Source organism: Diachasmimorpha longicaudata, chromosome 6 (assembly GCF_034640455.1).
Source record: "Diachasmimorpha longicaudata isolate KC_UGA_2023 chromosome 6, iyDiaLong2, whole genome shotgun sequence".
NCBI lineage: Eukaryota > Metazoa > Arthropoda > Insecta > Hymenoptera > Braconidae > Diachasmimorpha > Diachasmimorpha longicaudata.
The window spans coordinates 4,446,209-4,460,684 of record NC_087230.1 but is presented as its reverse complement, the minus strand read 5'-3'; the positions used below and the strand labels follow the sequence as shown (position 1 = coordinate 4,460,684).

The window sequence follows — 14,476 nt, the reverse complement described above, 5'->3', positions numbered from 1 at the left end:
CAGGGATATTACTGTCTCTTTCCTCTCGTTATTCAACGGTTTATAATCACTTTCCCACGTCATTTGTATTCTACGTAAATGCGTATGCCGTGTAATCCACTGATTGTTGACATTGAAAAACAATTTCGTGCACTTTACTTACCGCGAAATTGAATATTATCCCCCCTCCCCACACGGGGGAGGGGGGTAATATCCAATAAACAGTCGAAAAAAATAAAATTTTCATGTTTTTAATATTAAATGCGAAATTATGAATAAATGAGGGAGTAATTGAGGTATAATTAATGGATTTTTTGCAGCAGATTAGAATTTATGAAAACAGTGAACCCTTTGATGAAGCAATTACCAAACAAATGAGGTATTGAGCGCTAATTGACACCCCCAATGAATTAATTTGGATTTTGTTTCCTTTACAATATTTTTTCCCCCTATAATACGCTTTCTCTAGTCACTCTCATAACGAACCCCAGTGTGTAGGTCAAGTGCTTTTTCCACCCCTACGTGAAAGCGCAATTAAGTCCTTTCCCACGTGTGAGAGCAGGAAATATTTGTATCAATTAGAGTCGGCGTGAAATATCACAAACTTTATGACGTTTTAAAATACAGAAATTAAAAATATACTGGGAAGAAGTAATTACCTCAGTTTCCGTATTTCTAGACACTTTTTTAATACAAAAATGGAAAAATAGAAATTTTCAATATTTTTTAATTTTGTGGAATTATTTTTGTTATCAATTTTTTATGCCCTTCCCTGAAACCATGGGAATGGAAAAAAAATCAACTCATTGCACTCCATTTTCTTATTAGTTGAAAGACATCTATTTTAATTAATTCATTTGTAATTCCTCAATGGAATTACAATTTTATGATTTATATTTTCTTTGCAGAGGAAAAAGGATTAATATATTTTTTCGTAAAAAAATGGAAACAGGAATTGACAAAGAGGCGAATGTTGAAATAAATTTAAAAAATGATCAACTGTTTAATGTTACTTCATCGCAACTGTTTGATCATCTTCATTGAGAAGATATCAGTGATGTGAGCATGCGCGAGAGGTCCTTACATCGCCGACGAGGAGTACGAGGATATCACCTCCCCGAGACAATTGCCATCCTCAGTACTCGGTTGCACGCACGGCCGTTACCAAGATTCATTACTTCATAATTAATTTTTGTTTCGATAAGAGCTGAATAAAAGCAATTGATTAAAACGAAAATCAATTAATCAATCAATTAAAAAATCATCGATCAAAATATTCAGATTAAACCCATCAATTATTTGAAACCACGTGTTATAAAATGATTAATCAGTCGAACAGTCATGACGAGGCAATTAAAAATTTGCGTTCCGCTTAATTTCCGGAGGTGAAGTAAAACGTCATAAGATCAATTAATGATGCATTTAAATGTAATAATATCAGCTTCGTCCGAAAATACGTCCATCCAATTTCTTAAAAATACCTCATAACTCTGCGTCATAAATTCATTAATTACCGCACTAATTTTGCGATTAATTGAACTCTTCAGGAGCCAATAAAAAACCCGCCGGTGTTATTTCGCAAAAATCTTCAAAACCGCTAGTTTTATCGAAAAATATCATAAGTACTTTTTTGAAGCTCTTGAAATTCTCCGCAAAAAATGTCTATTGTCTTTTTCCTCAAAAACCACCCCTTATAGACATAATTCACATCGAACGAAACTAAACGAACCCTCATTCATTACTTCGCGACGAAATTGACGAAAATCTTTTTCATTTGCGTGGATAAAGTAATGATGAGAGAATTGAGTGGTCACCAGCTTCAGATGAAGTAATTCACTGAAAAAAATCCGGCTGATGGTGTCACTGACTAGTGCAGGGTGTAACGAAAGTAAGTGGTGGGGTTGTCTCGGTGAGAAAGCTTCGACTCTTAACAGACTGTCTACAACTGGGAAGCCGCAGTTGGAGACGCGTTGGCCTTCGACACCGTGGTCATTCTCACTGGGACTATCAGTGGGTCATCGAACCGCCGAGAATCCTCGAAAATATCGTGTCCCCGAGACTGAAGGGGAAAAAATGTAAAATTAGAAAAAACCCAACAATCAGACGAACAAACTCGTCAATTTTCATTCACCTGTCCCAGTTCTCGTTCCTCACGGGGAGTTATCGAATTGATGACCTGTGGACAATTCAACTGAACCCAGCATCGACCCGTCCATTGATCGATAGTTAAGTTATTGATTGAAGGAAACGGTGATTTTGTTATGATGAGTCGAATTGAGTCGCTGGGGATTTTTTTAATCGCCCTTTGTTGGGTGGCGAATGGTGTTTGGGCCGGTAGCTGTCGCGAGTCCAATCTCTGCTGCTCCGGAAAGGATTCTGCGTGTGTCGTGCAAAAAGTTTCGATAAATTCGGCGTCACAGGGACTCACGGATAAGCCATGTTACTGTGATCATGCGTGCCTCAAGTTGGGAGATTGCTGCAGTGATTTTAAAGAAGCTTGTGGGGGTAAGTCCATTGTTTTCGCGAACTATTGAATTTTTACATCTAGAGTTGACCATTTTTCGTTTGAATTTTTTCGCGGGAAGATCCGGCAATTTTTTAACGTTCCAGATTTTTCTTTTTAGCTGTCCCCGGAGAATGCAGAATTTTGAGAAAATCGTGTGATCAAAAAATTTAATGATCAATTAATTTGCCGTTCAGATGGAAATCACGAGCACTTTCAGTAATTTCAGGAAATTTAATGTATTAAAGTTAATGGTCAGTCTAGTTATTTTATTTTAAATGGATGATTAGAGTAATTCGTCCGATGTCCATCGAATCGATTATTGAAAAGAGCTGAAGCCAACTGTTAAAGAATTAACGTTTCGCAACGTTTCGTCTATTTAATGCACCCCTCATGTTTAATTCAAATTAGAATCCGAACGTGCTGATTATTCTAGCTCTCTGATCACAATCATAACGCGCAAATTATCAATCGGTATCCGTTTCTACTCGTTGCGTATCGATAGAAGCCTCACCGCAGTCAACAAACATGTGTTATTCATAACTCCATACGGGAGTGATAAATTACTAGTAAACATTACCAATTGTTCAGCTTCCCTTCCTCCCCCATCCCCCTGTATTGTCAAAATCTACTCTATTGTTGTTAAAATGTCGAATCCCTGTCATTTGAGATTTAACGTGTAATTTTCTAGCCATTTTCTCTCGACTGGCCCATCTCAGCCTGGAAAAGTCTCGTGAGTAGCGGCAATAAAATAAAAATATCAAGAAAATCACGGAATGCAGTTCTCATTATTTACTGGCGAACTCTCTCCGTGAAAATAATACTCTCACATTTTTCTCTGGAGCCTTTTTACGCCCAAGACAATTAAAAAAAATAACAACATCCCACGAAAAGCTCCACCCCCGGGGCTTTCAATATTCCGAGCCCCTCAAAACCCGAAAATAAAATTGATAGCCACCCATCAATAACCTTCCCCCATCCCCGAAGCCTTCCGCAGCCAAAAAAAAATCCCTCCACAGTCGACGTGATAATACTGAGTTTCATGTTTCGATTATAATGAAGAGAGAATTCAGTTCGTGGAAAGCCGTCTGTGCAAACATCAAGCGAAAAATATTCAGTGAAAATGACGGAGCTTATTACCTAATCAGCGATAGCAAACATTTACCGAAGATTTTTGTGGAAATAGAAGGGGAGAAGTGTAAAAAATATTAAAAAATTCTAATTAGACTCATTAATATTTTTAAAAAATATAAAAATATATGTGTCATACGAGGGTTCTATATATTCTTTGTATATATGTCTCGTCATTTTTATTACATTTACGGAAGATTTTGGTGGAAATAGAAAAGGGGAGAAGTGTAAAAAATATTTCAAAAATTCTAATTAGACTTATTAATATAAAAAAAAAATATATTTATGTGTCATACGTGAGTTCTATATATTCTTTCTATATATATATCTCGGCATTTTTATTGCATTTGTCTCTCTACACCGAACGAAGTGTTAGGTAAAAATTACACCTCCAGGGGGTGGAACGAAGGCCGAATGTGAGTTTTATCAGAAAAATTACCCTCCCACGTCTAATTCTTCCAACAAAACTTGACCTAAAAAATCGTTGATTGTTATTTCATCCCACATTTCGCCCGCTACAGGTCTAATCTTTATCCAAAAGTTCTCTCCACATGTGGAGCTCCCACCCTTCCCTCCTAAAGACCGGAGACAAAACACACAGCATACCCCGAAAAGGCGAAGGCCCCGTTAAGAAAAAGTGGAGGAGAAAAATCTGAAAAAAAAATTCGTGTCAAAACACAAGCGTTCATACACCCACGTTGACATTTAAAAACTCAACATAGGGTTATACAGCCGCTATATACAAAGCAATAGAGGCGAAATGGGGGTGTAGGCAGCGTAAAGGATACGGGATCAAACGCGAGGGCAAACAATGGCTCTCGTCGAAATTGCGGGAGTCTGCGTTCGTCGGTTTTGAAGAACGAACCCTAAAAAAAGAGAGGCCACGGTGGGAGGGAGGGAGGGGGAGGGATGGGGAGGTTGGCTGAAATAAAACAGAAAGAAGGGAAAATAGAGAGGAGAAATGAATAAGGAAAAAAGAAATGAGGGGAAAAAGAATGCAAAGCAACGGATAAAAGGTGCATCGAAACGATTCTCTCGTTCTTCTCGTTTTTTCGAATGGGAATAAAAAAAAAAAAAAAAAAAAAAAGATAGTGGCACGGGTTTCTTTGCACGCGAGTCTCGACGTGGGCGTATTATATGTTTCTTATGAGGCTCGGAGGAGCTCTGCCCGATGTGCCTTCATTCGTACGCGAAAAAATGTGCTCTTTCCTACGGTTTAATGCACTCTGGGGGATTTTTTAGGGAGAATTATTCTTTCAAGAGACGACACTGTCATTTCACGGGGATTTTTTTGACAATTTCTCTCGTGTCTGAAATTGTTACTGTGTCATGATTGTTGTAGACGTTTTTACGGCCAAATGAAAGCTCTCTGATTTGTTTTATATTAAAACTCAAGTGTCGAATAGGCTTAAATGTTCCTTCGGAAAGGCAGTCAAATTGTTACAAGTGGAGATGATAAGAGAGGGAGATATTATTCGGAAATGGGTAGACGTTGCTCGTGTAGTGGGCAGTTTGGAGCTGAATAGGGTAGCGTCATGAAGGGATGGGTTTTAGAGAGGTTTTGGAAAAGTGTAAGGGTGGGAGTAGTGGATAGGTAGAAGTGATTATGGATAATGTTTTTAGGGATTTAGGGATAACGTTTAAGCTTATGTTGGAAGTATTTGTCTGTTAACTTTGGGGGAAAGAAATTTTCGGTAAAAATTAGACCTCTAGAGGGTGAAAGGGGGGATGAAGTGACCATCAACCACTTTTTAGGTAAAGTTTTGGTGGAAAATTTAGACTTGGGAGGGTAATTTTTTTTTGACCTAAAATTTTTTTTTGTGTAGCTGTTTAAATAATAAAAGAACAAAAAGATATTTTGAAGATTATTAATAATAAGGAATCTGTGGATTTTCTAATCCGTACAGATAATAAAGAATAAATCTTAAAATATACTGAATATACAACAGATTTTTCAAAATCGATTTTCAATTTTTTTTTTGCTGATGAACTAATGAAATAAAAAGGAAAAATAACTTTAAAAATCGTCGGTACGCAGCTGCATAAATTATTATCCACGTGTTCATTAAGTTCATTGTAAATTTTATTTTTTCATTAATTAATTAATTAATTTATTGACCATATGTATACCCTTTCGGGTTTTTACATTTTGTTTCCCCTTCCCATTAACCCCTAGTAGTGCAGTCTCGTTTTGTCTCATTGCTACATATTATTCTTAGAGCTAATTTTACATTGGCACGTTTCTGAGCTCGTGGAGAAATATAGACAGATTTTCCATTAATTATTTAATAGTTGTTTCCCTGGGATAATTAACTAAAATAAAATCAAATTTGTGTAAACATTTTTGTGGGAAGGAAAACGTTTTCCCGTTTATCTCTGTAATTTTCCTTGAAATCAATACCCTCGTACGCCCCTAGTGAAAAGTTCAAAACCCAAGAATTTTGTCATTAATGCCGGTATCTCATTCTTCCCTTAAATCTAAAAAACATTATTCCATACATAAAGAATGTAATTTCCCCCTTTGTCTTCACCTCTATCCCCACTCAATGCAAATTTATTCATTTTTCCCCTTTACACCTGAATACTCCATACATTTTAAATGCCATATAAAGATCAAAGCAAAGTGACTGAAATTTTCCCAATTTGGATTTCTTCATCTAATTTTTTCCCTTTCTAAGAACAAATATTCTACCCAACAGTGAGACGAATAAAATGTTACATCGATTTATTAAATTTGACACAAAATTCGATATTGAATCGAAAAACAAATACTGTTGACACAATAAATTTACCTGCAGTAATTTTCTCATTTTAATTAAAACAAAACTTTTTCCTTTTCTTTTTATAAAACGAGGAATAGGTCAACGTCCCTTAATTAAAGATCAAAATTACATTCATAAATTAATCCTTTACCAGAATTTTTTCATTCGGATTTCTTCACCCTATTTTCTCCTCTTTTTCTCCCGCAAAAAAAACGTTCACCCCCTCCCCCCTGCTCCTTAAATTTCGCCATGAAATTACCTCTGCTGGTTCTAAAACTTTCCCCTAAAAAAGAAAAGAAAAAAAAAAACAAAAAACGTAGGAGAAAATAGAATTCAGTGGCGAAATGATAAAACCGAGATAGTGGACTGATCTCCCAGTTTAGTTTTTCAGAAATATCTCCGAATCTAAGGGAGCTGGCGAAATTTTTGTGATTACATATGTTGTAGTACATAATGTCCTCCACAAAAAAGGATGTAGTAAAAATTCTGCTATCGCCCTTAGATTCCGAGATATTTCTCGAAAACTCGTCGACAATCAGAACTGCCTTATCTCGCTTTACCAATTCACTACTGAATTGAGCGAAAAAAAATTTCTATCTCTGGTTAATCGTTAGCCAAAAGAACCTGCGGAACATTGTCGTAGCTGGGGGCTTTTTCAAGAGGACCCGTAGGGCCGGTTATGCTAATTTTGGAGCCGATGGGGAGTCCAACTTCACCCGAAACCCCATGGCCACACCTTATCTATCTCACATCTCTCTTTTTTTCTCTTTTAATGACCGCATTTCTCTCCCCCGGGACTCGTTACTTTCTTCCTTTTACTCGTGTTCTCGTACCTCTGTTTGATTTCTGCCGAGCCGCCCGCGCCGTCTTCAGCTCGGACGTCTCCTGGAGAATGGAAATCGGTGGGGGGGATCGGCCGGGATTCGGAGATGGTCCAGTGATTTGATTTTTTTTTTCCAACCACGAGAGATCGCCTGTATGATTTATCTAATGGGTTTGTCATGGACCGGTGGACACTTATTTCGATGCAAATTGGAGGATGGAATGATGTACTTCCGGTCGTGCCCAGTTGGAGATAGGTGAGGTCGGTGGACTTCGGGAGAATTTTGAAGGGATATTTTTTCACGATTTTGGAAGTTTGACGGGAAAATTAGAAATTTTTCTATTCAATATTAATTTACAGTTGTTAGGGTTCTTTTTCTAGGATTTTTCATATTCTACGTAAATAATTATCGCTAAAGAGCCCTTGTCCCGCCCTAAACGCTAGACAGATCCCTAAAAGCGTTGACAAACCGCGAAAATTTTTATTATAATCGTCATGAAAGAAATCGAATTTTTGCTGAATTATGAATAACCGATTTTTTTTTTAAACAAAATTGTTTATGAAACAGTACAAGGAAAAAAAATTTGTAGTAACAATTAGGCCTCCAGAGGGTAAAACCAAGGACGAAAATTACTTTTACCACAAAAATTTCCCTCTCAAGTCCAATTTTTTAAACAAAATTTGACCTAAAAAGTGATCAATTAACATTTCGTTAATAATTTCGTTAATAATTTTTATTCAAAATTTCTTTCCGAATAAAATAAATAAATCTCCACAATGCTATCAATTGCAGAGCCATAAAGATTCATTAAGCAATTCAATCAACTCCGCAATTTTAACCAATCATGATAATAATTTCATCGTTACTTTTATGATCATAATTGAATTGCTCGCCGAAACATTTACGGTTAATGGGTCGGTTAAGCGTGGATTCATTGGAGACGTTCTCCTCCCGCGGAGCGTTCAAACCCACCATTAATTATTGTGTCTTACCTGGAGTACTCCCCTGCCTGTTATGCCGGCAACTCTCTGTATTCTCTTCTCATCCTCACTACTGAATTTTCCGAGTGGTGTTTCATTCCATTAACTCTGAGTGACACTCGATTACCTTCATAATTAATTTGTGGATGACCGTCGGTTGCATATTCCCGTATACTGTTTCGACTGTCACATCAGTGAGATTAAATATCTGGTCATCAATTATAACGAAATTAACCGCATCAAAGTTTGTTGGTAAATTCCAAGGGACCCTACTCTGAACCCAGTCAAAGTGAACTTCGACCACTAGACTCCAATTATTAAAAAAAACGTAAGAAAGGGGAAATAAATAAATAAATAATTTATAACGTCAAAGAGGATGTGGCTAATTAGTAAAATAAAAATCATTAGCCCCCTTGTGATATCGCTTGCTAGTCTTTCAACATGATCATGTTAATTATAACGTTGAGTGAACTGCTGCAATAATTATAAGCATTAAATAATTCATCGAAAATCTTCAAGAAAATCAGAATTTCAGAAAAGCGAAATAATTATCAATGGACTTCACTCAAGGTCACGTACTCAATAGTCATCCTCTAGAGTAATATGATTAACATAATTTAAACTTAAGTCGATCTCCATTGGGAGTAATTAAACCGAAGAAATAAAATTTTGAAAAAATAAATACTTCTCTGAAGTCAATGGATATTTGTTAGAAAATAATTGTTTCTCTGCGTGTGGCGATACCCAATCTACTTACATAAATTAACTAAATTAAAAATGGCATTGTCATTGTTCTCCTCAATTACCACCCACCCTATAGTCCTTTACTCAACATTTTCCTGACTTCGTAATGAACTGACTACCATGAAGATCAATCATAAATAGTAAGAGACTAATTACACAAAATCCCTAGTGTAACCGAACTCCTCGCTCATTACCACCATTAATAAAGTTTCTGGAGTACCGAACAGAGGATAACTTTGATACAGGAAATTCGTCCCTACTCAACTCTCTCACCCCATCATCAGCTACGCGCATCCTCCCTTGTAGAATTGTCTCTCCAGTCTCGTTGACACTTATTTATCAATAGCCCTCGAGATCGCAGTCGTTTTTTCGGTAACTTTAATTTCCCAAGTTGGTGGGAAAAGTTTACTCGGCATTTTCCTCATAACTCATTGTCCTCTTCCACTACTCCCTCTGCCCTTTGTTTTCTGGATCGTTTGATATTCTTAACTACCTCAGCGCAGATAAATTATATTCCGCAGTTACAAAGTGATAGTCTCGGCTAATTATTAGTTTTGTAATTAAAGCACGTGAAATATTGCCTTGTCACGAAGTTTTTAATCGAAAACTTTGGGGATTGTGATGATAATTTGATGGAAGTGATAAATCGGTTGGAGGAGAGTGAAAATAATTGATGGAGAAAAGAGGAAAAATTGAGTCGATATTTGACTATTTTTGGCATTTTTTGAATTAAAAAAATGCCAAATATTTGTCCCTATATACTAATTTTTATAAAATATAATTAAATGTGATATAAAAATAAAAATAGGACGAATAAACTGAGCTTATGAGCTCCTGGAATATTCCAAAATCGATCATTCCTTTATTCGCTGATATTTCAGGAAATCCTGAACATCTGATGAAATTAACAAACAATAAAATTTAAATTGAAGAAAATCCTCTTCAATAATCTCAAAATCCTTTCTTAACACTTTCACGTGAACCTATTGACAGAGAAATGGAAAAAAAATGAGAAAAAGCAAAATAATCCCTTTCCATTCCGCTAATTCCACAATCACTCAGAAAATAACACAATGGGAGAGTTTTTCCATCTCCCCCAGTTTTTATCCATTTCCACGTGGCAGAGGCTCATCAAAAGATACAGAAATAATTCATAAAACTCGTAAAGCCCGAGTAAAATTTATCTCCCAATTCGTCGAGCACCTTCGTCTCTGTCATCCAGCCATCGGGCTGTACGTTCCCATAAAGAATTGAAAGTATTTAAAATTAACAAAGTGCAGTGGATGTCTCGTAAAAGTGAGAATTACGAGGGGTGAATCTCTCGGGCATCAAAAATGTCCTCTGGATGGAAATAAAGTGCCTGAAAATGTAATGTGCATTTCCTTCCACTTCACTGCACTTTAAGGTCGTGAAGACATCGCAAGAGTGTGTCGATTATCCTCAAACTCTCAACTTTTATTGCCACTTGGAATCTATTCTCTTTATATTCATTTTTATTCACTTTTACTTGGGTCTTGTCTACACCCGGAATCATCTTTTGAGTTCCTCTATTTGTTTAAAAATTAAAGCCAATTAAAATTTCCACATTTTTTAAAAATACTTCAGTCAATTCAAATCAGAACTTAAGCTCAAACTTACTTAAGTGAAATAAAATAAAATGGAGCCTCAAAAAAATCTAAAATTTCTAAATAAAAAAATATCACTTAACAAACTCTTTAAACTCCTCTTTCCCTGATAACGGGAAAAAACAATTGTTGATTTATCGCCTGTTCTCCCCCTGTTCAACACTCCCTCTGAATAATTCCCAACAGTACAAATCTCTCTTCACTTCACTTCATCTTCTGTTCGGATTTTTTTGCATTCCCGAGACGTCTCCATCCGACTGAATAATCCATCCGAATGTACTTCTTCCACTGTCAATGACAGGATGTTTATCGATACTTTGTGACTCGTTGTTACCACCGATACTGCGGATTTTTCGGATTCAGCAATTTCTTCACGCGGATATTACGACTGGCTGCGAATGCCGGAATATTTGGGCAGGATGGGGAAAGGAGGGAGGGGAAGTTCCGCCGGTGGTGGAATTCTGAGGAACTGGAAGTGTGCGTATCGATCGGATTTTATTCACCAGGAATTGCCACGTTATGACTACCTGTCCTTCAATTCCATCTCCATTATGTCTTCTTTCATCTCAATAACGAGTGCGAGAGTTTTTGATAGAAAATTTTGAGAATGCGCGTAAAAATTGAAGATCACAAATAATCATCGATAAACTCTCTTCATCGAATCCTCCAATTCAATTAATGTAAAAATTTTTCATTAAATATCCCCAATGATAGATTTCCCGAAGGAATTTACCGGAAAAATAATATTCAGCAAATGAAAAAATCCTTAATAAAAGAATCTCCTTCGAAAATTCCTAGAATTTAATTGTTGACGGAGCTAATTTGCCAATTAGAAACTCCAGTCCCAATTTTCCGCGCTTCGATTTTCTTTCGAGTTTTATTTTTTCAGGTTCATCACAGTATCCAAACATTACCCGCACGAAGTGCGCTCCTCGTTCACTGAGAGCAACAGAAATGAACTTTGTTAATTAAAACAGCCAGGACCATTCGAAACCTTTGACTTAATTAAGTTGATTCGCCAATTACACGGTTCGAGTGACTCTCAAAAATCTCCATCACTTCGTTTGACCATTCTAGTGTCTTATTACTAGCATTTTTAATTGTGAATAATTTTTTTTTCCGCAATTGTAGACTAATTGCAGGTGGAAATTAACCGAGAAGAGTCGGAAAAACTTACTTTCCATTCGCGGAGAAAAAAAAATGTTCAAGAAGTTTCAGAATAAAAGTAAGCGTAATTTTTACCAAATAAATAAATAAATAAAAGTGAGGGTAATTTTTACAAAAAACCATTCAATTTTTACAAAAAATTACCCTCAATTTTATTTCTCTCCGCGTGAAAATTTTATTATTATTTTCATCGTGTTGTCATCTCCAGGTTCAAATTAGCAAATAAATAAACGCAAATTATCGCTCCATTTGCCTCTTCCAAATTTTATAAACAAAAAAAAATGTTATTACCCAAACAATTGTCGAGAATGGCGCATCGAATTGTTCGGTTAATTAGATGTTTATTGTGTCAACTGGCTTGAACGGATCTAATGGGAATTACTCGTGACTCGTATGCAACTCGTTTTAGTGGAAGGCAGGGTATATGTATCTGGATCCCACAAATGGATTAATTATTCCGCCCAGAGGAATTATATTGTCTCAGTATATTGGGATTCCAATTGGGTGCTTATTGCAGCTATATTCCTCGGTGATTCGGATATTAAATCCATTGACTATTATCATTGCGGGTTTATCGCTCGTCTACAGGTGATGCCGCGCTCGACAGGACCAACATCTGATTGCGATGTCAGGGTGACTGGAGCATTGACAATAGGGATATTGATAATTACAACTGGATTGTTACATCATTGAGGAACCAAAAAGTCGATAAAAATCACAAGGAAAACAGGTGAATTACGTTTTGAAAAAGCTTTTGCACATGAAAATACTTTTCCTCTAACGTTTTATAACCATGGGGGAGGATTTATTGTCATAAACAAGAAAATTGTTATAAAAATTACAGAATGAGTACTCGAATAAAATCCCAGTCCCTTGATTATGCGAACAATAACACGAGAGAAAAATTCTTTAAAAATTATTTAATTCCTTAATTACTTAATTATTGTTTGTATTAAAAATTACGGAACAGTAACACATTTTTTCACTGAACGTTTCATACTTTTTCTGGTACGTTCTGAACTTTTTTCTGGAAATTCACTGAAAAAGTGCAGAACTGTTTCGTAATTTTTACAGAATTTTTCTCTTCGAGTAGATTTGGAGCTGTCAAAAAACTGGACTCAGAAATGAGTTACTTGTGATAATTTTGATAATCCATTGACTTTTGACGTTCAAGTAAATAAAATTTTCAACATCTGCATTTGGACTATTCTTCAAAATTCTATTGACCCCTCGTTAGAAAAATTAATGACCTCCCGTGGCTCACAATATTTTTTCACGCACCAATTCCTCGAATAATTTATTTCTCGGCCGAACGGCCACAGAGGAACCCAGAACCTCGAGCTTTTGAAGGGAAATTATGAACTCGCCAGTTGAGGAAATGGAGTCAACGACCCAAGTGAACGAAGGGCGTGAGAAAAAGGCCATGGAGTGGAATCGTTAATTAAACTACCATGCACGTCTAGTCGGCATATTCACCCGGAGTTCTACCAGAAGAAAATGGTTACGGTTTGCCCTTAATGACGGAATTAATTGATGCGTCGTACGGCCCCAGAATCAGTCCCATCTCATCCTCAGACTCGGTACGTGACGCATTGCACATTCTGCGCCGTGAAAGCCGGTCTTTCACGCATCTCCGAGGATGACACACTGGGTACGAGAATTAAAAGAGCAAAGACGCTGTGAGAAATGTGGATTTTACGGGAATTTTTCACTGGTGAATGCGTCGTGTACACTGGAATATTCAATTTCAGGTTTAAAATTAAATTCCCGAGGGTTTTAACCGCTGTTACTGAGCAATTTTCCTGTTTTATCATGTTAAAGGCCATAACATGGTGGAAAAATCGCACAGAAAAATTTATATTGAGGTGTTATCGCTTTAATAGTGAGTACACGAGACCTGCTCATTCCTCTATTTATGTAATTTTTTTTGCATGAAGTACGACTGCGAAAAATCTTCTGCAGTGAATTCTTAAAATTTTAAAAAGAAAATTTTGGTACGTGGATGTTTGAAGAGTTCGGGTACGGCTCCATCAACGTTATCTGGCAAAATATAAGGACGAGGTGAAGAGGATTTCCGGATAAGAGTACCTGATCCCTCCCCACAATTCAGCGAATCTTAAGTCCGACATATCAAATTATCTAGTATCATGAACTGCATCTGAGATTAATACCCGGATATAATTCCATGATCCGGACGCTGACAGAGCACTTGATTTCCACTATAACTCAATTATCCAGTTTCAGTGGTGCACTGATAAAGTTCGGTAATTGGAGAATTGACGGACAACTCAATTCCCGAATTTTGGTTTAGATATTCCAAATATTGAGTCAGGGGAAAGTGATATGTTATCGTTGATTCGTTAAATCGTTCGGATGCTCAACGTTTTTTACCTTTAAAAATTAATTTAAATATTGAGGCACCTGTTCGAGGGACGTTAATTTTATTGAGACGATTCTGAGTGTATGGGCTCAGAGAAAAAAATGCTGACAGCCATTCATTTACTTCAGAGGATTTATTTTTAAAAATATATCTTTTTAATTGAGTCATTCCTAGGGGCCTTAATTAGGTTCAAATTAGATTTCAAGCCCTTAACATATTCTACACCTTTTGTATTCACCATTTGTCGAGCACATAATTTTGAAAATTCCATTTGCGTTGAGAAAAGGAAGAGAAAAAAATTTTAAATCGAGAAGATTGCGATCCCCTATTGGAAAACTTTTAATATGGAAATTTGACTGCTTATCTCCTCTGAAAAAATGA

The 14,476-nt window shown here is 36.4% G+C and overlaps 1 protein-coding gene across 3 annotated transcripts in view; it reads left to right on the top strand.

Annotated features, from left to right (window-relative positions):
• LOC135163647 (somatomedin-B and thrombospondin type-1 domain-containing protein-like) overlaps positions 1 to 14,476 on the top strand; it is a 36,663-nt gene that overhangs the window by 921 nt on the left and 21,266 nt on the right. For all 3 annotated transcript variants that reach the window (XM_064123249.1, XM_064123251.1, XM_064123250.1), the window contains one exon: positions 888 to 2,484. In XM_064123249.1, coding sequence (XP_063979319.1) covers positions 2,241 to 2,484 — 244 coding nt within the window. In that variant the 5' untranslated portion in view covers positions 888 to 2,240. The remainder of the gene's footprint in view (positions 1 to 887; positions 2,485 to 14,476) is intronic.